The sequence below is a fragment of the Phaethon aethereus genome, assembly GCF_964289735.1.
Source record: "Phaethon aethereus genome assembly, chromosome: 1".
In the NCBI taxonomy this organism is placed as follows: domain Eukaryota; kingdom Metazoa; phylum Chordata; class Aves; order Phaethontiformes; family Phaethontidae; genus Phaethon; species Phaethon aethereus.
This window is the reverse complement of record NC_138575.1, coordinates 111,133,901-111,157,951: the sequence shown is the minus strand read 5'-3', so window position 1 is coordinate 111,157,951 and position 24,051 is coordinate 111,133,901. Positions and strand designations below refer to the sequence as shown.

Sequence of the window (24,051 nt, the reverse complement as noted above, 5' to 3'; positions counted from 1 at the left end):
GGCTATGGCAGTAGAAAACCCGTTCAGTCAACCTTGAAAGAAAAAGCTTAAAGACCTCTAAAGAGTGTTGTTGATCACTGAAGGGGAAAGAGGCATTGTAAAGGATATTTAAATCTATTGATGAGAAAGGAATGCATAAACACCACTTAGAAATTAAGTGCTATTTCATCATTATAATTAATCAATAAGAACTCATTAGGATTAGGAAATCTTGTGTGTTCTTCCAAATAGAAAATCAGGATAAACTAGTTATTAGGAAGTCTTTCACCAGAACGAGAAGGCAGAGAAGTCACCCCCTCCCCTGTCTCCCACTGATGATTTGTTTGAATAGCCACATACTGATTTATCATGTCTCTGATCTGCTGTAGCCAGCAACCTGCTATAAGCTTTTGTTTATAAGACAGGGATTATTGTTGCTCCATCCTAGAGTGCTGTGACTCAGGAGTAATTTTAGGCTGACTCAGCTTCCTCCATTTTGTGGCCTATTAGATGTACACACTTGCAGACTTGTTTTTCTAACCTCAGAAAATATAGGACATGACTTTCCAAGGAATAATTTTTCATGCTAGCTGGATATTTAATTTCAGGGGCCAATCATGAAGCCAAAAAACTTACCAATGAGCAACGTCTCCTCTTCTAGCTAGTTTACTGAGTTGACATCTGTGAATCAGACCAGTGGTATCACGTTTAGCTTTTAAAATTTTCCTTAGCAGTGTCTCTTCAAGTTTGGTGCTGAGTTTACCGACTGTCCAGAACAGGCCTACATCTTCTTCTGTCACTGATTAAGGAACAAAACTAAATTTCCACAGGAGAAGATCTCAGTTTAACGAAGGCGTGCGATTCAGTGAGTACAAGAGGAAGATTATATGAGAAAAAGACTGGTGATGTGCCATGGCATAGACAGGAATGTTCTACAGAACAAGCAGTGGAGAAACTGGGTGGTTTCATGTGGCACAACAGGATGGACGTGGAGGAAAGGGACTGGAGGAAAATGGTTATAAGGAGAAGAAGAAGAGAAAAAACAAAAAAGGCAGGAGAAGAAAGACTTAGTCTGTCTTTACCCACATACTCATGCAGTTGGCTTCAATAGTCTCTGCTACTGCTTTCTACTCCTCCTGCCACCTTGACACAACCACTGCTGTACCACAGTGAATGTCTGGGCAACCATGCAGTGAACGGGACAGGAATCTGACTGTTACTCGTTACTTTTCAGCACATAACCCAACAAAAATTAAAACAACAGTAAAAAATGGGTAGAAGCAGGGAACACTTCAGCTGGCACTGCTGCCAAAAGGAGGATCATGGGATCATAGCCTGGAGGGAAGATATAGCAAAGGGACCGGATAAATTAACAGAAGGACTAGGAGCAAGAGATAAGACTGGTGATGTTACATCAAGTTTGATGCAATTTCAGACTGCTGGAAGGTCAGTCGCATTCCCACCCCAAAAATCCTTACACCAAATCTAGCAATAATGTAGCTGAAGATATAGGCATTTCAGTAAGCTGATCAAGAAAAGTTTTGGGGGTTTTCTGTTTGTTTGGGGTTTTTTTTCTTTTATATCACCTCAGTGACTCAGGTCACCTTGCAGCAGTCAAAAGATCAGATCCAACACAAAGGAAATGGCAAGGAGAGGGCAAGTGGAACTACCTCTCTTCAGTTAGGTTTTATACCACACAAGAAGTAGAGTAAGACTAGTCAATAGGTTTTAAATAATACATTATAGAGAAGGTTGCACACTGAGTGAAGTAGAAAGAGGACTAGAATAAGAAGAGAGAACAGGTCATAGAACAGAGGAGTGAAGATAGAGGGTACAGCAAAGTATTCCTATCTATATTTATTGTCTTCCAGGGGTGAAAAATGTAATAAACTAGGAAAGGTTGAAGAACACAGAAATGAAAAATCTGTAAAAATAAAGCAACAAGTAAAAGAAATGAGGAAAAAAAATCAGGAAAAAAAAACCACAAACAGAAGAGTTGGAGAAAATGTATGTGTTTATCAGCTTCAGACAATAACTGTCTGAAGTACATGAAGATCTGCCAGAGTGCCTGGAAAAGCCTCAGTCGCCTGACTTACAGAGAGGAAAAAATATCCTCAAGCCCAGGGGCAAGCAGAGTGAAGAAAGCAGAGAGGGAAGAGAAACAAGTCGGGCTGATTTTGAAACGTTGCCTTTTCTAAGTTTTCGGGGGGGCAGGCCTACTTCACCTAGACTGTGAGTTTCAAATTCAAACTCTTCAAAACTTCTCTCCTTTTCTGAATCTCTTTTAATATAGACAGGGAAACCTACACAGATACTTTCATTTGAGCAGTACCGATACTATTCGTTATCTCTGCTGGGAATTTGCTGCAGTATTTTTTATAATGCCCAAGCAACCCCACCTCTCCCTGGACTCCTGTTTAACACTGTATATTTCAGTAAAAAATGCCTTTTAGCTTTAGAACTTCTAAACCTTCACTCAGGAAACTGGAACTAAGTATGTCCGTAAAACACTGACGTGAGCTTTCATTTCTAATTTTTAGCTATTTGGAGTGAAGATCCTAATGAAACTCAAGCCATGATTTCATGACACAGGGGCCAGAGTACTCATTTTCATCTGTGTGTTACCCCTTCAGCTGCCTTGCCACCAGTGTTTATGCGGCTGCATTGTGAAGCAAAAGAGTGATCGTCAGAGGTAGAATTAATTTTCTTTCTTTGAAAACAGCGACCCAGTCCCTTGTGCCATCTCACAAATGCTGAAACACAGCAAGAAAATAGTGTGGGAACAGAACCAAGCAGCTGGGGTAAGGTGGAGCAGTAAGAATTATTAAAACATGACCACTGCCAAAGCCTCCCTATAATGAAAATGCAAACTCAGAAGGGAAAAAGAAATGTAAAAGGACAGATTTGTTTGCTACTAAAATAATTCTCCAATGGAAGTAAACTGTCATCTAGAATAACACGCACTGATTAAACAAGGGTCTTGGGGGGGGGGGAAATACATATGTGCATGTATACATATAAACCACGTAGTGGGCAGTAGTTAAGATTGCACAGACAATCTTCAACTTGGCATTTACCATTTTTTTTCATAACTTTGCACCTGAAACATTAGATTTTTCACTATTTTTAATGAAATTACCTCTAAATTTTAGAGCAATTTTTTACAAGAAAAGCAGATCAGACACCAAGAGCCATACTGTCTCCCACGTGTCATTTATTAACAAGTTTCATGACATTTTTGCCATTAGATTTTACTGCTGCTGCTGCATGGTGTCAATGGGCTATTGAGACTCAATAGCCTTTAGATCTGCATCAGATTCTGGAGGGGAAAATACTCCAATATTTACAGATTTACCATCTACCATCATCTGTCCAGTCTCTCCTTTCTGTTTTTAAATCCTCTGCCCCAGGCTCATGTCTTTTTTTCTGTCTTAATATTGCTTTTGCAATGAAGTCAGGCTGCTGCTTCTTTGTCGCTCAAAGAAGCAGATGAGGATGGGGCAAAGGACATGCAACCCTTCTCCCAAGTCCAGTGTCAGCCAGTGGGAGAAACAATTTGAGGAAGCTCTGGGATGAAATACGCTCCGTCATCCTCCAACAGAAGCAAATCTGAAGTCGAATTGCTACTTAAGAGCTGTGAAGGAAGGGACTCTAACACAGCGCGGGATTTCTTTTTTCTTTCTTTTTGATAAAATAGAAGAAAATGCCCCAAGAAAATACAGCTCAAAACAACAAAAACTGCGGGGAGACATGCGTTTCAATAGAGAAGATTCTGGAAGATCACTTCGCTCTTTCATCAACAATCCCACTTTGACACGCGTTGTACGTCACTTCCGTCAGCTGTGGAAATTCTCATGATGACACGATCTACCGCTTGTGGCTTCACCGGCGAAGTGCAAGCACAGGCCTGGCTGGGCTTTGCTTTCCATTCCGACCACAGTCGCAGCCTGTGCGCGGTTTGTCACCACGTCGAATACGCACACCTGGGACGCCATTTCGCCCTTGCGCGCATTCTCCTCTCTCCTCCTTCTCCTCTGCTTCCTTTCACGCACACCTGCTTTCACTCCTGTTCAACAGTAACTTTTTTCTTTCCTTCCTCCGTAGGCACACGACGTGAAACACAACCGCCACCCCCGAGGAGCAACTGTTACTCCCTCCGTGCCAGGACACGGCTCAGACTGAGGACGGATTTGCCAGTTCTGCACGCTCACGTGGCGGCAGGCCCCCCCGTTACTTCCCCCCTTTTGCCGTTCAGCAAACCCTCCCCGGTCTCGGCTCCGTACACACAAATGAACTTGGCATTTCCAACGAAACCCGATCAACACGAATCCCAAGCGTACTCCGCCCCACAGATCACCGGCTAATTAAACGTAAACGTGCGCCGGGATAATCGCGAGCTCGTGCCCCACACGCCTCACTCCCACACACCACCTCCCCGGGGGCGGGGCGGACACGCCCCGTCGTGCTGCGGGAGCGGGGCTGTCGCGGCGCCGGGCGGACTTCCCCTCGCCCCCGCCCCGCCCCCGTTCTCCCGCGCGGGGGTGGGGGAACCGCAAGCCGCGCTCTGGGAGAGCCCAACTGCTGCCGGGAGCAGGGGCGCCCCCGGCCATTGTGGCCGCACGGGGGGGCGGGAAGGCGGTAGCCTGCTCGTCCTGCTTCGCCGCCGTTCACTACACCGCTCTGAGGCGATGCCAGCCGCCGAGGCGCGCCGCAGAGCGTCTCTAGGACCTACCGCTCCCCCCCCTGTCCCGCAGTAGCCGTGGTCTCGGCCGGAAGCGGCGGGCGGTGCCTGGCGCCGAGCTCTGGTGGTGGAGGCGCTGGCGGCCTGACAAGAGGGCAGCGCGGCGCCGGGGCGGGCGGCACAGCACGGCAGTGGTGAGGGGGGCTGGGGTCGTGGCGGTGGCGGTGGCGGTGGCTGAGGTCGTGGCGGTGGCGGCGGCGGCGGCGGCGGTGGCGGCAGCAGCAGCGACGACGACGGCGGAGCGCGCCGGAGAGGAGGAGGGGACGTGATGAGGAGCCTGAGGATGGAGCTGGAGGGGAAGCGGGAGCGGGACGGGACGGGGCAGCGTCTGGGGAAGGGAAGGGAAAGGGTGTGCGGGCGTGGAGGTGGCGGGAGGGCTCGGTCCCTGGCCGCGCCGCGCCCCCGCGCTGTGAGGCAGGAACTTTCCCGGGGCGCTCCCTCCCTCGTTCCCCTGTCCCGGTGTGTCGGGGCGGGCCGGGCCCGGGGGATTGGGCGCGGGGCCGGAGCAGCGGCTGGGGTCGGCGTGTGGTGCTGCCTGCCTCCTCCCCAGGCGCGGGGCGGCCGGTGGTTCGCCTCGGTGGCGGTTGAAATAACGGCCCCGTCCCTTGTCGCCCCCTCCTCCCAAAGGCAACATGAACGAAGAGCAGTTCGTGAGCATCGACCTGGACGATGACAACGTCTGCAGCGTCTGCAAGCTGGGAACGGAGAAGGAAACGCTCTCGTTTTGCCACGTTTGTTTTGAGCTGAACATCGAAGGTAACGTTCTAATACGAGTGCTCTTGTGCGAACTTCGTTCGTAGACTTAAGCTTTGGAGCTGAACGCAAATTCAGCTTTTCTGAAAGTTTTCATAGAGGCTTGGGTTTGAAAACGTGTGTATTTAGAAAGTTTTATTGCTGGCCAAGCTAGTTTGTTAGGTTCCTAAATAGCTCATTTCCAGGTGCGTGCCCTAGGTGCACCGTTTTAAAAGCTGATGAAATGCCCAGCTGTTAAGTTCACTTTCTGGTGTTAGATCTCTGGTGTTAATTCAGATTGGAAGGAGTTTATGTTCTGCCTTTATTCAGGGTTTTTCCTCAATAGTTAGAGGGATCTACCTATAAAACTTACTTAAATTGCAAGTTTTAAAGTGGAATGGTGTTTTGGGAAGCATTTCAATATCTCATTTTCACTAGAAGTAATCAGAGGATTATTTATTTTTACTTTGATAAGGTAATAATACACATAATATGATAAAACTGGGTTCATTGCCAAAGCTTCTTAGAGCTTGCAAATTATAAAGTAGGAATTTTGTCCATCTTTTAAAAGACTAATCTTGTAAGCATCATCTCTGGCCTTCAAAGTGGTATTTTTAGAATTTCAAACCTTGCTTTGCTGAAGAACTTACTCATCTTGTTGCTCTTTTACATGTATGAATCAAGTGTTGGGCATGAACGAGCAGTAGATTATTTCCCTTTTTTAAATCAAATAAGGGTTTTTTTTAAAGTATAAATATTGTTGCTTGATTTTTGGGGCAACAAAGTAATTTTTTCCAGTTATATGAAGTGTTATTTGTCAATCGTACATGCATGTGACTAGCTAGAGTAATCCGTGTTGGTATGGAGCAACTGAAGATGAAAATCTTAACACTGTTATGTGAATAGTCCCATTTCTTGATGACAATGCAATTGCTGTGTCTCTGATATATATGAGAGTACACTAAAGGTCTTAGGATCAAGTCTTTCTGAGGGTAAAGTGCTGTGAGATACGAACACTGTACCCAGTGATCTAGTGGTTTATTCTGAACTGTAGAAGCATAAAACTGACTGGAATATAGGGGGCTGTAAGGTTATGTATTCCATACACTGTTTCTATTGTGCATCTGAACTTTAATGCACGTATAGGTAATACAATTTTGTTGTTACCTTACAGAAATCTGAAAAATGCATTAGCAGATTGGAATCACTTTTAAATACTGACTCAGCACTGTGTTTTGATTTTTTTTTTTTTAAAGTGATGCCTTTAAGGTCTTTGTTGCTACTAGAAGCAATATATTTTAATATGAGTAATAGTTTCATACTTGAGTAGTAATTTGCATGCTTTATGATTTTGTTTAGAAGAGTCATGTTTGTATATTTGCACTTTTTGATAAAACTCGGAGCAACTATCTATAACCTAAGACAACCTGTCAGTCTGCTTGAATTTTCTCACTGCTTTAAAATTATAGGCTTATAGTTCTCAATATGGAGAGTTAAGATGTGTGTGTCTCTAGGCTTTAAAATGAGGGAAGAAAAACATATTGCCATAATGACAATTAAGTAGTTCGATTACATGCAGAATCTAGTTTTGTTTTAGAAGTGTTGAAATAAAATAGGATGCATTAAAAAATTGTGGGATGGTTTCTGTGCTCTGTTGTTTGAGATAAACTGTGGATTTGTCAAAGTTACTTGTTACGGATATTACCTTATAAAATGATCATGTGTGTTAGCTGGAACAACTTTTTTTTTTTCTGGAACTCTAAGTAGACTTGATAATAATAAAGCCTTAATCTGTGCAGCAGACTACTTTGCATAATCTTCTAAATTTTTGGTTAATTTTGAAACAAGACTACTTGAACAGAATACTGATGAAAGCTCACCTGAAATTACATGAACTATTATATTCTTAATCTCTTATTTTTGCATAGTAAAGGAAAGTGTCAGTATCTTTAATCATTATATCATCAAAATATCTCAATTTCTGATATTCTGTCTTCTGTGTACCACTTTGAAAAGATGTGCTGTTAACTGCTTTTATAGGGAGAGGAGTCTTAGGGTAGCAGAGATTGTGTAAGTGACTTTATAAAGAATCACTGTAAGACTTTTTAGCTGAACCACTGCATGAGCCAGCCTGTTACCTACCCATGGTCACACTATTCCTCCTTTTGACATACCTGCTGCATTCCTGTATTTTCCTGTGACAAACACTATGGTGTATATACATCCAAAATAACAGTCTTCTGGCAGCCCTGGGTAGGGAATGAAATGGATAATTCACTGACTGAGAATGTTATACTGGACATTTTCATACTAACCTACTGCTTATATTTTAATCAAGTCCAGATGCATTATAACATAGCTAGTAGTTGAACAGCATCAACTGTAAGTTGTATCAACTCTGTAGCTGTGCTATGACACTTATTTGTAAGTATGGGATTCTCACTAATAGTTTGTTCTTTTATTCAACATCATATTTAAAAATACAAGCAGTTAAAACACGTATGTATATTTTTAAGTAATTCAGGAAGTGAAGTAGGCTAATCTAAAAAGATATTCATGCAACAGCTAGGACAGTGCTTAAGGCTCACTCATTTTTAGTGTCAATGAGCATGCATAACATCTCCCCAAGTGAAGTAGGAAATAGCTGCTGTTCAAGAACAGGCGGGCTATTAGTCTCAGCCCAGCATCTTGCTGCATGCATATGTACTCCCACTGTTTGCAGCACCCTGTTAACTTCCATGTATGAAATTCTGGAAAGAGGTTTCCCAATTTCCTTTTTTAAAAGGGTGTCATATTCTAGTGCTCTAACAAAACTCTTGAGGACAATTCAGTTTCCCTTCATGCTGGCATCTGATTACTTAAAGCTGTCTGTGGTAAATCCAGGCACTTGAAACTCATCCGGCCTAGGCTTAACCACCTGAACCCCCTCTGAAACAGACTTTCTCAAACGTGTGTAAACAAAACACTACAAAAATACAATTTACTTTGCTACTGTTAATTTAGTACTGGTGAATCTTTGTGTCTTCTCTGACATAGTGAGTTTAACAGCAGTACAAGTTTGTTTGCGTGTGCATGGTAATGTTGATCATCTTGGTTAAGTAAGATGAGTAACTAGAAATGAGCAAATCTGAGACTAACCCCATCTGTAATGACTCAACAGACTTCTTCCTGGGTCAGTGTTGTGATGTGTTGTGCCATTACCTTCCTGATGCTGGGGTGGCTTTTTGTAACCGTTATTATGTTTGGACAATAGCCTAATAATGATATATAATTGAGGGGGGAAAATTTCAGGTTATTCTTACCTGAGTAAGTCCTTTAGAGAGAAGGAAGACCACTATACAGAAAGCTTAATCTGGTCTGCCTTAATTAACTAACTGCTGAGTTTCTGAATGAGGAAGTTAGTTACTGTGTCATAAAATCTTTATTTTTTTTATCAGAAATCATGTCTCCATAATTTTTTTAATACTAGATTTTAGTCTTTTAATGAAATAAAATGATGGCTTAGCCTAAAATCTGATTGTGCTTCTTACTAAGTTTAGTTAATTCACAGAAACCACTGGATTAAGTGCAGCTTGGTGTCTGTCACAAAATTTATTCAGGAGTGATGTATATGGATTATAGGGTCTTGTTTCTCTCCAGTTGACTGAAGGAGTGTTGCAAAGTAAGGAGAAAAGGGAAAATGGGCATACAGAAACCGAAAGTCAAGATGCAGGTTTAAACTTCCTCCGGTTATGTGTCATCAACTTTTCTGAGTAACTTGCTTAGGAGAGTTTAGTAGTGCTAATCTTCAGTCTGAATGAGGCGGGGAGGATGTCTTGAAAAGGCAGTATTTTTGTCCCTGTTGCACTTGCTCTTTTAGCTCACTTAGTTTAAGGATTCATGCTCAGGGAAGCTAAGTCGACTAAGCTACACGTAAATACTTTATTGCAAAACTGTCTTTGTGTCGGAAGGATCATTATCAGGTGATTTAGCACATCAGAATGCTCAAGTCGTTCTTAAACGTTTAGCATTTCATATGTGAGAAACAAAACTGATTCTGTACAATGGTTTTAAAGTTCTAGATGGGGTTTAGAATATTCTGGTGGTGTGTGTCTGTTGGAGTTTGTTGGCTTTTGTTTGCCTTGTGCAGACAAAGTGAACATCAGAGGTTGTTGTGTACCGTTTTGTTTTTCTGGGTAGGTGCCACAGTAACCTGTGGATTGAAACAGGAAATGTTATAAATTCATAGGTAATTAGATTGCATAAGCCAGGAAATCATGTGTTGTGTGTTAGTTTGAGCCAAATTTCTTCTCCTTTTTCATTTCTTTATACTATGGGAAAATGGTTAACTGAACTCTGGTACCAAATATGTAATACTAGCAACAGATCTGCAGTTTGAACTGGAGGGTGGGAAATGTATGCAACACGCAAAAATGTAAGTGTGTGTGTGTATGTATACAAGCTGTCTGTGTGTGTATATAGCAACAAAACAAAACAAAAAAAACAAAACCCTCTGCCTGAATGTGATGTGCCTACAAGCTGCTTTGAAACTCGTGTTGCAGGGCTCCCACGTAAGAATGTGGTGCTGTACAGTGGTAGGTGGCTGTGCTCTGCTTCTCCTGTTAGGAGGATGTAACTGTCTAGCCTGTGTTTCACAGGGCACGAAGAGGCGGCTGGACTGCTAGGCTGTTGTGCTACCTGTGGTGCTGCTTCCAGGTGTTCAGGTACCCTTAGATGGGAATGTATTGTGCAGTGCAGATGTGTCCTTCGTTAAGGCACGCTCTGTGATCCTCTGGACAATGCCTGTGGAAATCCCACCTTCAGGCACTTAATACCTGAATGTACTTGTTCAAACATTGGACTTGTTTCTGAAGGTTTCAAAGTTGAAAGTCTGTAATAATGATGGGTTGGTTTTACATTATTTGTCATAGATAATGTATCTGTCTTAACCTGGTTTTATGCTGGTATGTCTTATTGCAGAATTATTTAAAAATCTGTGTGTTTCCTGAAATTTAAGGGTTCGTAACAGAGAGGAAACCATAATAGAAAATCTGATCTGATTTTTATTCACTCTTTTGCATATCTGGTGCTGCTAACTACAATAACATCTTGGAGAATGCTAGCTGACAAGCAAACTGGCTTGCTTCCTTCCATTTCTGTTTAAAGTTGCATGACAGCTGATAGTCTGTATCCCAGGTCTTGTAATATAAAGGAAGAGATAGTGTAAGTACTGGACACCTATTCCCCTGATTTATGTTAATACAATTACATTTCCACTGCCCTTTAAAGTGCTGATAGACTCATAGCATTTGAGGTAATTTCAGAATCAGGTTGGTGTATTACAGTCTCCAGGTTAAGACAAAGATGCTATAAACAAATTCATCTTATTGCATAGCTTTTTTCCTGTTAAGGTCTATAAAATCTTGTATTATGTTCTCATTCTGTTCTTTATGTTAATCTTAACAAATAAACAACTTTTTTTTAAAAAAAGCTATAAGCACTTAAATTTTACTTTTCTCCTTCTTACACCCTACAGAAGAGTATCTCACTGAAATAGGTTCTAAGGTGTAGCTGAAAAGATTGGAAACTGATGTTTTAATTTCATTCTGTTCCAAAATATTACACATCCTTATTGTTTTGAATGTTAATGAAATAGTAACCAATAAAATATATTATTCTGGCAACAAAAGCTAAAAAATTTCATCACTGCCCTTTAGGCTAGACAGATGAGAACTTGTTTCAAGGTAGCATTTGCAGTCCAGGGGCATGACTCATTTCTGCAGACTTGAATGGACTTGTGGAACTAGCTGCATGTCCCAGTAAACCTCTTAACTACAAATTCAAGTCCAAACATAGCTGGAGATGCTATTCTTAATCTTCTAAGTGCCATATAAGTACTGCTGAGTAATAGTAAAGCTGTGTGGCTCGTTCTAAAAGTGCATTCTAGAATTTTCTATGTGTAAATTTGGGAAGTTTGTACATGCAAACAAGTAAATTGAGCAGTTAATGTTACTTACCTGGCATCATCCAGAGTACAGAAATACTGTCTCATGGCTTCCACTCTATTCAAGGTCAGTTTAATTGATTTTTTTTTTTTGTTAGAGTACGAGACATGTTTAACAAGGTAGTTCCTGCAGTAGAGTTTTCATCAGAATATATTGGCGTGTCTAATACAGTAGTAAACTCTCTTCATAGGAGTTTATAGGGAACATGAATTTTGAAAACCTTTTAAGGGTCAGCTGGATCTCTGTCCTGTCATACATAGTATGTCTTTGCTATGTTTTGAAATACAGATGAGCTAACAGAAATGCCATGGGAGATGATTTGTGTGCACACTTGATGTATGGAATGTACTGGCTTTATCATATGAAAGTGAGGAGAGAACTTCAATTTATGAACAATATAATATCTAGTCTTTACCATGTGTCTGGTTTTGGAAGTTAATGAATGGCACCAGTGTTTTCCTTCTAGCCAATCTAATAAATCATAAGATTTAACTCTCAAATGAAATTGCATGTGTACACTTAAAAATAGCAGTTGTCTTAAGTCTTGTCAGGCAGATGTGTTGGAGATATATGTCTCTAATGATCCCATTTATCAGTGTTGGCAGAATTGTACGACTGAAGAGTATAAGTTCTCCCCACCCCTTGTCGTTTAGACATGTGTGGGTGACTTGCTGTCTTAGGTCATTGTGGGCTGGTTTTATTTAACGTATTTTGAACAGGTCTTGAGATCTGCTTTTCTATTGTAAGAACACCACTCTTTCAGCACTCTTAATAAGCAGACTAATATGCAGCAGTGGCTTAAAATAGGTAGACATAAACGTTTAATGCCTTGTGAAGCATTTCCCTGTCGTCTGCAGGTCTTAACCTTGTACACCAGGTAAACCAAACTTGAGCTTATCTGATCTTAGCGTTCCAAGTGGACACTAGCAGTTGTTCAGGAGCTGTTTCATGAGCTGGTTAGACATCACTGTTTACAGAGTGATACTATATGTGTGCAAAGTGGACAGCTGAGGGAAGCAGCGGCTGGAACGTTTCAGAATGCGTAGTGAAAACTGGGGCTCTTAAAAGTAGGCGGCCACGGACTGACGCTCTTCACAAGGGTACTTGCTTGCTTATAGGATTAAAGGAAGAAACATAGGTGCTTACCACAAGTATTTCTGGAGGTGACTATTTAGGATGAGGTGAATTGTGCCCAAGAAGAGTTTCTTCACTGGCTGTGGAAGCCATCTCCACAACTAGCTAAAACTAGAGGTGGACCTTTTCTAAGTGTTCTGGCTTAAACAGAATTTCACCCACATTGCCAGTACCATACAAATTTATATTATGAAGTATATTCACTCTCTTTTGACTGTCCTTAATAACCACATGTATTTCACACATTTATGGAAGCTGGTGTATGATGGACGCCAGCATTATACTAAGAAGGCGGTTTTTCTTTTCCTTTTTCTATGGTCAATTATAAATGTTACCCGTAAGTATTTGTAAATTCTTTAAAGGGACTTTAATATGTCTGAAATTAATGAATGTCATAGTACAAACTTAAAACTGGTTACTCATTTGTCTGGAAGTATTCTTGTTAATTTTAGTCCACTCCATCTTAAATTCTGGGTTTTTTCCATCTTCAGCTGCTCAAGCTAAGGTCATTGACCATTGCAAAAACCATTAGTTTTCAGCATTGCATTATAAATTGCTAAGGAGGGAACACAGGCTTTCTTTAACATCATTTTCAACTGATGGAGCTAAAAGACCAAATAAGAAGGTTTTAAAAAAAAAATAAAATTAAAAAAAAACTCTGGAAGATAAACAAGCAGGCTAATGATCACTGACTTTTAAATTTTTTTATGAAAACATTTGTTTATGAAGGGATGTGAAGTAGTCTTGGTATTCAAGAGCATTCCTGCTGAATTGAACTTGTTCATTATTATTATAATCTCCAAATAAGACAACTATTCTAGCCAGCTTTATATATAAATGTGAACAAACATTTCAGCCTAGTTCTGTATCTTTATCATGAAGAATTACACATAGTTCTTGAAGAATCAGTTGCAAAGGCAGAAAGAAAGACTTTGTAGACTACTTCGCTTCAAAAAAACCCCCAGAACTTTAATACGATGGAAACTGATTTACTTTCAAGTAAAAATGCATTAAAATAGCATAGAATTTATTGATTATATGCTAAATATTCTCCCTGCCCTCAGCTACTTCGACTTACGCATAACTTGAAGTTACAGAAATGCATACTACTTTATAAATTGCATTGTTGCTAGTCATTCATTTACAAAATTATTTTGCAGGAGTGGGTTAAGACTCATTATGTTGAGAACTGTACCAATGCAGAGGAAGATTTTCAGCCTTACGTAGCTTACAATTTGAAATATTCAAAATACATTTTTTTGCTAAATAGTAAGCTCTTAAATAAGCAGCCCTGTTCTTAAAAGTGCTCAACATACACAGATAGTGTTGAGTGAAGTGGTACCATTCATATTTCATGTAGGACTCATGAGTTACCAGAATCAGAAGCAAATAATGGATGGTAGACACCTACTTCGGTTCTTTTATGATTTGTCTTGAGGTTTGGCATCATCCTGTGAATCTTGTTCACTTGACGAATGCTCTGTGGCCTGAGCTTGTTTCCTAATGGCATCTGCTGTCTTAAGTTAGTTAAATATTGTCTTCTAAATGTTATTGAATTTTGGTGGATTTTTTTCACCTGCAGATAAAGCTTGCCTGCTCTGGATGGTTGTGAGCTTTTTGCTGCTTTTTGAGGTTTGTTTCCCTTCTCTGAAAAAATAAGTATGAAGAGTAGGACATACTTGGACATAGTCTGCAATCCTATTCTTGGAAAGTAAGACAAGGGACAAATATCCACATACCTATACATGTGGGGGAAAAAATTGATGGTTGTACGATTGCTGACTTGAACCAGCCAAAAAAATAAAGGAGGTTGAGATGGATAGTAGCAAATGGGAACATTGAGACAGAACTGAACTGAAACCCTGTGAAAATCCCCAGAACTGACAATAGCTGTTTTATCAAAATTATGATGTTACTTCTTGTAACGTACAGAAGTCTTACTTTGCTTTATTCACCTCTTTGTGTATAGTGTTGAATAAAGTAACGTGTCTTCTGAAACGGAATCATCTTTATATATCACCTGTTTGATCTATGCCAGTTTACCAGCTGGTGGATTTTTCTGCAATTGTGATGAAGGAAAAAATATGAAGTAATCTGAGTGAAGTATGAAGTCTTACCAAAAAGAAATAGGCATCTTTTCTGCCTCATAAAGCTGATGGTATCGCCCACAACACAAGGACTTGTGTTGGAGGAACATGCTCTTACTTGCTGTGGTACTGGTACATCATTACTAGTTTGTGCTGGCACAGCAGCTGCTGTGAATGCTCAGCTCTTGGGATGCAAGTCCGGAAGGCTAATGGCTGATGTAACTCACTGAAACTAGGACACTCACGTTCTCTGTGTAGGAAAGGATTAATTGTCACCTTAGTACGAAAGAAAGATTGAGGGTTGTTTTGGGGTTTGGTGGTGGGAGTTTTTTGTTTGTTTGATTTTTGCATGTGTTTGTTACAGTAGAAATCCAAACCATTTATGTGAAAGCTGAAGCAAGTCTGTTAACAATTCTGTACAAAACCGGTTTGGTTTTCTGTTCCTTACTGTATTGAAGAGTATTTAGATAGGCCCTTTTTGGTTTTTTTCAGAAGAGTAAGAGATGTGGAAGGATATAAATTTGGGGGGGAGGGGTAGTTTATTCTTTTATACTGGGAGTGTTTTGTAATAACTCGCTCTGTGTTCAGAAATAGTGAGATTATGGCTAATATGTGGCATACAAATAAAAAAATTAGAACTTTGAAGTAACTTTTTATTCTGTAATAGTTGCTAATTTCAGGCATATCTGATATTACTGAGTTCTGATAAAATATATTTCTGTGAGCAGCATGCCTCTGGAGTGGGTACATTAACAATGTTCAGAACTCTTTTAAAAGATAAATTTGTCAGAAAGACAGACTTGAGTAACCTTGAGCTTATAGCGTAGTAATAAAAATGAGATGGGGCTTCATAAAGTCATGCTGCACTTGTTCTTTTTGTTCTGTAACTGAAATTGTGTGGTGTTTATTTTGTGTGGTCTCACACCCTTGTCCTATTGGACAAGTAACGTATTACTCTCATGGAAATAAGGAAGCAGAAAGCCTCACAGGAATTTTTTTAAGTGAGACTGCATTCGTTGTGCAGGTCTGTCTTTTGTGATTGCCCCAGAAGTGGTAGTGTATATATGCGAGGAAAGATGGTCTGACCTTGCTTCTTCAGGTGTGCAAGGCAGAGGACCGAACTGCAAGAGTCCATGCCTGTAGAACCATCTCTGGGAATATTTCATTAAACTTGCAAGATCAATTTTTTTCTGTTTTTTTTTTTTTTTTAGTAGAAACAGTGTGGTAGTCCTTTCCCTGGTTTTGGGGAAGGAAGGAGTGCAGTGGGAGAATACAGAGAATTAAAAACTTAGTAGGTATGTTTGATTTTTGAGTTGGGAGAAGGGTGGCATCCTGAGAGCAAAACAGATATTAGTACCTATTAGCAGCCACGGACTAGAAACAATCTGTGCAAAACTGCATTTGTTCTAGATTAACTGTGCTTTCTGCAGTTCTCTTCCCTCTTCTTCACCAAATCTTCAAATATTTGCTTGAGACAGGATTACTCTGTCATGTGATCAGAAGACATTAGCTTCATTCACTCATCTTATGGTTGAATTATTAGGTGAGTTACTGAGCGTTGTTGTATAGGAAATTATGTAAAACTTGGTTTTCAGCCAATCTGATGACTTTTCCTGTAAGTGAAAGAAACTGCTGTAAAGCATTGGCAGCGTAGCACGTTGAAGAATCACTTGAATAAAGCAAATAACTTCGAACAAATCAGTCTGGTTTTGTAGGGTTTGCAGTGTTGTGAATATATGCCTTTATAACTTCAGATGACAGTGTTTGCTCTTCCTGGATGGCTTAAAGATCTAAGGGTTTCCATCATGCTACTTGAGTTAAGCAGACTTGCTATGTTTAAAGTGTACTGATAAGTCATCAAAACAAATTACTTGTCTTTCCTTGTATTCACTAGAAATGTTTGGGGGTTTTTTAAAGTCTCTATAGACATAGAGAGGGAAAATAGCCTTGCAAGTAGGCAGTAGATCATGCAGAGCTTAAGAAAAGTTAGTGAATGTCTATTTGCTGAAAGGTATTTTGAGGTGTAGAGTGAGAATCTTGACTCTGTACCCATGAAGACAACATCTGTCTTTGTTCGGGAACTTCCTTTGTAAAAGGTGCCTCTGGTTAGGATATATGTTTCTGTTCTAACACTTAGTTCATGGACAGAAGGAGTGTCTGTTTTTATGACCTTATCTTTCTCTCCTGCTGCTAAGAACAAAATAAATTCCCCTGCTATCCTCTTTCATTTTCCACTCTTTTTGTCATTTTGCGCCATTAATTTTGTGTACGCTCTTACAAACTTGACTAGAATAGTAAAGCTCTTGAGTGTCAATGCTGCCTAAAACATGGAAAATTAAAAAATTATAATGGTTACTCTCAATGTTTGAATTCCCCAATTTGACATACCAGTTACCAGCAGGTTAGATAATCAAAATGCAGTGCTTGGATTTGTTTTCACTAGTTTAATGTTAAGAATTTTACCTTTGCAGCTTAGTTTCAAGAGTAGTTTGGGATTTTGCAGAATTTAATTGCTTAAAAAAACCAGCTTGTCACTTGTTATTCATTTGGGGTGGGGAGCTTAAAGGTTACCACAGGAATTTAAGAGGGTAAGTCAGGTATAACTGAGAATTGTTGTAACATGCAGCTTTCTGCTAATTGCTTGTTAAAGTCTTTGTTATCAAATTTTGCTATCTGTTACATTTCATGTTTTTTCGTTTAATTTAAGTACTTTTATATACTTCCTTCTGTGCTAAAAGGTAAAATGGCTGCAGCTTGGTTCATGTCACCTAGTTTCAAATTACATTATCATATGTTGATTTAAATATTCTGGCTTTAGTAAGCATTGAGCACTTTCACCAGCAGTTCACAGGTATATTATTTGTTATTTGCAATGAGGAGCTTGACAGAATTGTTTTTCATTATATTCATAACCTCCCAAGTAGTATACTGGGTGTTGAGGTAAGTGTTGAACTGTTCAATATTCTGGACTTGGATACTGAATCTACTGTGTAGGTGAACTGAAGGAAAACAAATATCCACTGAAGTTGTGGAAAGTAAATTTGTACTGGAGTACTATTAGCTTTCTAAAATAGTAATTTCTCATACCATCTGTGTTCACTCACCAACTGTAGATCTTCAAAGATTGTGTTCTTTTTAAACACGTCAGTCACTATCAATTACTTTGCGGTATGAGTAAGTTACCTGCTGTAGCTATTTGAATAGTCTTTGAAGGAGGACAAGCAAAGAGGAGAATAAGTATCAGTCTTATGTGAAGTTAGTTTCAGGGCAGTTTAATCTTGACAAGTGTCAACAGTATTTAGAACTTGCTTCTCTAGCTAGGCTACAGGCTTGTACTAGTGCAAAATAATGAACTAAGACTGAAGTCTGGATTATGTTTGACCACGTGGATGACACAAGCCTGCGCACTGCAGTATTTGTTGAGCAGATAGCTCATAACGTTATCAATAGAAGATGGGAGCATGAATGACTACTCTCAGAAATGCTCTTCAGCATCGTTCTGTAGAACTTTCTGATATATAGTTGGGAATATTTTACAGTTTACACATTTCTGTATAGGTATGATGCAATATGTACAGAGATAGCAGTTTGCTTCATCTGCGTTATCATGCAGGTAATCTGTAAATCCTGCACTAGAGATTACTGTGTGCAAAACACTTTGTATGCTAAGGACTCAAGACTGAGTGGAACTATAAACATTTTAGAGTATCACATATCCCTGTTTACTTCAGTGATTAGACTGTTAGTAGGAAAGCATCAGTTAAGTTTTTGTTTTCTTGGCTGCTTGTGAGTAAAGGTTTTGAAAAACTAGTTGAGTATACAGTAAGTGAACTTTTTTTATTGTGTCTTTACAGGAGTACCAAAGTCAGATCTTCTACATACAAGATCTTTAAGGGGGCACAGAGACTGCTTTGAAAAATTCCACTTAATAGCAAATCAGGACTGTCCGCGATCAAAACTCTCTAAAAGTCCATATGCAGAAGTAAAAAATATTTTGAGCAAAAAAATTAACTGGATCATACAGTATGCACAAAACAAGGATTTAGACTCTGATCCTGAAAGCTCAAAAACATCCCAACACCAGCTTTTTAACTTCAGACATCAGACCGATAGAAAATTACTCCCACAGTTTGACTCCCCAGTACCTAGATACTCTGCAAAATGGATAGATGGGAATTCTGGAGGCATATCGAGCTGCTCACAAACTCTTTTGGAACAAAGAGAATCCAATGACTTCAGACTTGGTGTGTTACAAGAAACAGGTGCTACCTTCTGTTGCAGTAGTGTTTTGTGGTCTAAGCACAACCAAGTCCAGAAAGCTGAAAAAGCTGAAGGTGATTCACTTACCAGTGTTCATAGAAGGCATCCTCAATACAGCAGGGAAGAACGTAAGTATTTATCTGTATACATGCAACCTAGAAAGCAAGGGCATTCTTTGAAATACCTCTTGACCACTTAATGTCCCCACAGGGCATTAATTCACATCCTGAAATTCAGCTCTTAGCAGTTTGGAATTACTGTAAAATCTGTGAAGAAAAAGGCTACATGGCTAAGCAAATAGTTTGGAGGATTTGGTTAGTGTGGGGGTTTTGGTTGGTTTGTTTTTTTAATTTTCCTATTAGTTATACCCCAATGTGATACAGGACATGCCTAATTTACACAAAGTTACTGTTATGGTTGATCACAGTCACTTCAGTATGTCAGTCCTGGCAGTTGCACAGCCCTGCCTGTGGAGATTACTGAACTTCTGAAAATGACCATCTTACTGAACTTGTGTGGTGCCTTGGGTTACATTTTACAGAGAGCTGCCCTAAGCAGTAAGGGAAATGAGAGGTAAGGTAGCAGAGCAAACTTGTGAAACAACGTAAGCTACATATTCTTAATAATAGGAGACTTTCCTTGTTCGTTTTACTATTTTTTTTTTCCTTCTGTTAATTGAGCATAAGAAAATGGGAAGGTCCTTATGCCACCATGTCCTTTTAAAGGCTGTAGCAGTAGACCTGAGCAAACTTTTGATCACTCTGGTGATATTGAAAGCAGTGCAAAATAAGTTTTCCCGTTATTTAAGAAGGTGGTCGCTAGAAGAAGTCTTTAGAAAAATCTCGGCTATTGTAGTGTCTCACGAATCAGCCTGCATGTGTTAGGACTAAGTTCCTGGAGATATCTGCAGTTCCCATCCAGCTTTTAGAACAGTGCCTGGTCCTAAACTGGAATAAATCCACTCTTAGCTTTGTAGAAGAGAAACTTAGTTGGAGAGGGTTTCTGAATTCAAGAGACCTGAGAAAGAAGACAAAAAAAAGCTGGTAAAATATTCAGTGGAAAATAAGGTGATGAAAAACTAGGTAGTAATGGAATTCAGATCGTCAGAAGACAGAGTGAGACAGAGGTACTGTAAAAAGTTGGAGCTGATTTCTCTAGGCTTCCAATTTTTTAACAAACTAACAAACCTGTGCTTGCAAAGTTTAGTCATTTCTCATTCTTTATAAAAGGATTTTATTTAACTGCTGTATGATGCTTCATATTGCATTTGTAATGAATTAGTAGTGTTAAAGCCATAGATCAACACAGATATGTTGTGCTGCTTGACCACCTGTCCTCTGGAGTCATAAATTGGGATTACATAAATCAAGACAGCAGTTAACAGAGGAATTATGACAGCTTGACCTGGTTTATGGGGTCATCTAACTGAAGTCAGTGACTTGGAATTTATCTCTCTGATCTCTGATTTTTGGACAGGGGAACAGAAAGCTGTTTTGAGCATAATAACAGATTTTTTTCTTCTCTTATGACTGCATAATGCACTTTTGAGGCATTTTTGCTTTGTATTGTAAGTATGTAATCTTTTTGCAGTATTTAGCTTTAAAAGACCTTCATTTGGAGACTATGAGTATATAAACTTTGTATTTTAGAGAAAAACTTAGACTTTCTCTGTGAAAATCAGGTACCTTCTTATTGCAGTTCCTCCACTGTAATGACATAGCAGTCTGCTAAAAAAAGCCTATTGTTACGGTAACTGTAAATAGCTGGGTCAGTATTTCTTCATACTTTACCTCAGCTATGGCTAGAATAATGTTTTATTTAAATTCAGTGTTCTGTTCCCTTTCCCATCTATATCAGAATTATGTGACATGAAACAGTCCTGTCCAGATACCCACACATAAAACATGTGAACCTGCCTATCTGCTACAGTTAATGAATTGTTGATGAAAATAATGAAGAAATGGGAACTAACATCCTACCACTGGGTATAAAAGGGGGAATCTTGATTATTTTTTTTTTTTTTTAATAAAGCTGTCAATTACTATATTAAATCCAGTCAGGGTTTTCATGGAGCTTAAAGGGTGGTGATGTGAGAAAGGAATCTTCAGTTGTCTTGATAGCCTACTTGTTACTCAAGACGTAAGGCCACTAAAGAGTGAAACAGATTCACCTTTCTGCTCCAACAGCCAGGTACAGTGGTGCTCTTTCCTACCTTTGGCTATCATAGCTATTGCCAACTTCTTTGTTTTGACAGTACAGACAGAAAGTTAATATGCCACAACTGCAAGATGTGAGAAAGGTTGAAAGAAGATGATTTAGAATAATCGAATAGTCCTATGGGTAGGTAAAAAACACCCTTTTCAGAACTTGTGCTTTAAACTTACAATACAGAAACCTTTTGCACTAAGAAATCTCTGAACAAAAGCTGTGTGATTGCAGCGTAGGTTTTTCTCAAGTATTTAGTGAGAGCCTTGCTAAGCTGCAGCATTGTTTAAAATCAATATTTAAAAATTACAAGGTCTTAAAGCTTGCTTCAGTGCCCTGTAACCTCCTGTGGTGATCAGGATTGCCACTTTGCACCATGCTGCCAAGGGCATCTCCACAGCAGGTGTGGCACCAACATGTGCCCACCGCTACTGGGTTGAGGGATTTCTAGGAAGCAGACCAGTGCTTCCATACTTCCATGGTGTTGATAGAGGACAGCATAGAATACTTCCACAATTCCCTTCTCTGAGATTTAATATATTTTTTTGTTTTCTATGAGGATGATCAATGTACACATAATCTGAGATACAGAAGGGCTTTTGAATGATGCAGAGGATCTTTTAGTTCTCGCTAGGAACATAGAACAAGACAGTGAGAAGTAAGCTTGTTCTTATATGCTGGTCTTTTGTATGGAAAAACTAATATTTTTCTTCATCATTTGTCACTGAGGTATTCAGTGGAAACTGTATACGTTATTCTTATATGCATAAAGCACAAAACTTGATAGCCAAAACAGGTAGCTGCGTGCTGAAAATTCTGTCTGGAAGCTGTTTCCTGTAGGCTTGTAAGTGTAGCAGGACTTACCTCAGAATTGTCCACTTGCCCACAAACAGATGTACTTGCAGGGGTTACACCGTGGAAACCATGTTTTGCAGTCAGAGGAACGTAAAGCATTTAAAAGTGTCCAGCAATTTATAAGCAGTTCTGATTCTGGACACTACTGTTTCGAGGGCTTGAGTTTCCAGCTTTTTTACATTGAAGAGGTGGCTTTCCTATGGAGTAAATTCTTGTCTATATCAACATAAAAGAGAATTTTCAAACTTTCCACAAATGACTGATAAATAATATTGCCTCTGACTTACTGCCACACATCTGTTGATTATTAGGATGCAAATGATGACAATTTGAGAAAATAGGAGTCTGCTTAGGGATGCTTATGTGACTTCAAGTAGTAGTGGTAACAGACTTTATTGTTACAGTGACTATGATGACGCCTGGAGAGTTAAAGCAACTTAATGAAAAACTGCTCAAGCAAATACAGGGTGAGAATTTTTCAATACTTTTTGTACTGGGCTTGTGTTGCTTTGTAATAAAGAAAATCTTGTTTAAAAAAACAAATAGTGATGGCTTTCCTGTCAGTTAAGTTTTGAACTGAAATCTCTATATATCACGTTTCAGTGTAAAATTGGAAGCTTCTAAGTGCTTGTATTATGTAATCTCCTTGGCTGTTGCAAACAGGCACTTGAAGAATACAGTATTTTCTTTAAGTTTTTTGACTGGAATCATAGAATCATTTAGGTTGGAAAAGACCTTTAAGATCAAGTCCAGCCATTGACTGAGCACTGCCAAGGTCACCACTAAACCATGTCCCTAAGCACCATGTCTACACGCCTTTTAAATACTTCCAGGGATGGTGACTCGACCACTTCTCTGGGCATCCTCTTCCACTGCTTGATAACCCTTTCAGTGAAGAAATTTTTCTTAATATCCAGTCTAACCCTCCCTGGGCACAATTTGAAGACATTTCCTCCTGAGAGTCCTATCACTTGTTATGTGGGAGAAGAGACCAATACCCACCTCGCCACAACCCCCTTTCAGGTAGTTGTAAAGAGCGATGAGGTCTCCCCTCAACCTTCTCTTCTCCAAACTAACCCACCTCAGTTCCCTCAGCTGCTCCCCGTAAGACTTGTGCTCCAGCCCCCTCACCAGCTTCGTTGCCCTTCTCTGGACACGCTCCAGCAACTCAGTGCCTTTCTTGTAATAAGGGACCCAAACCTGAACACAGCATTTGAGGTGCAGCCTCACCAGGGCCAAGCACTATATACTTTCATATTACATACCTTCCCTAGTCCTGCTGGCTACTTTTACGATACAATGAGAATCAACTTCATTTCAAGTTATAAAGTGATCCATCTTGGTGGTCCTAAACACTGGTGATCTAATCAGTTTAAAATGCATACACCAAGCTGTGCTGCAATGGGAAAAAGTGGTGCTCTTGTGTGTGAGCCAACTTAAATGTCCATGCCTCTTTCATAGTAATGTTCGGCACTGCTGCTTAACTCTGTGAAAGTACAGGGACCAAGTGCATTAACCTAATCATGTTCTTGCAGATGTGTTTGAAGAGCTGACGCAGCAAGTCCAAGAAAAGGACTCTCTGGCCTCAGAGCTCAACGTTCGTCATATTGCTATTGAGCAGCTCCTGAAGAACTACTCCAAACTGCCGTGTCTACAGATGGGACGAGGAGGGATGAAATCAAATGTCCCCATATAAAGAAGATACAACTTCTGTCCACTTATAGAGCTAACTTTCCCTAACAGCTTTGATAACCATTAATTACAGCTGCACAGATATTTAGAAGCTTTTGAGAAAACTTGGGCAGCTTTCTCTTGGCATTCATAATCCATGAGAAGTCTTACTTGACTGTTTTAACAAAAAAGGCAAATATTTTTAGGTATTAAAATCTACTGTAATAAGATTTATTCACAGTTAGGGGTTTGTTTTGGTTTTTTCCCCATAAGTACGCATGAGCCTTGAAATGAAGTCTGTGTTGTGTTGATACTAAAATTGTTTCTAACAAGGAATGACCTGAAGTCTGTAAACCTGCCTCCTTCATACAGAGGAAACATAAAAATTTGAGTTTTGATCAGG

General features: G+C 39.8%; 1 protein-coding gene across 3 annotated transcripts; it reads left to right on the top strand.

The window, feature by feature from the left end:
* Positions 1-5,228: 5,228 nt before the first annotated feature.
* On the top strand, positions 5,229-23,673 carry LOC309413080 (protein EURL; the record flags this gene model as incomplete). Of its 3 annotated transcripts, none has more annotated exons than XM_082010151.1 (4): positions 5,229-5,476; positions 18,512-19,045; positions 22,382-22,444; positions 23,513-23,673. In XM_082010151.1, exons 1-4 carry the CDS (start codon positions 5,353-5,355, stop codon positions 23,671-23,673), a joined length of 882 nt encoding a protein of 293 aa, XP_081866277.1. In that variant the 5' UTR covers positions 5,229-5,352. The 3 variants fall into 3 exon arrangements, with proteins under 3 accessions (XP_081866277.1, XP_081866276.1, XP_081866275.1); XM_082010150.1 differs by having other exon boundaries at positions 22,367-22,444; XM_082010149.1 differs by having other exon boundaries at positions 22,355-22,444.
* Between the last annotated feature and the right edge of the window lie 378 nt (positions 23,674-24,051).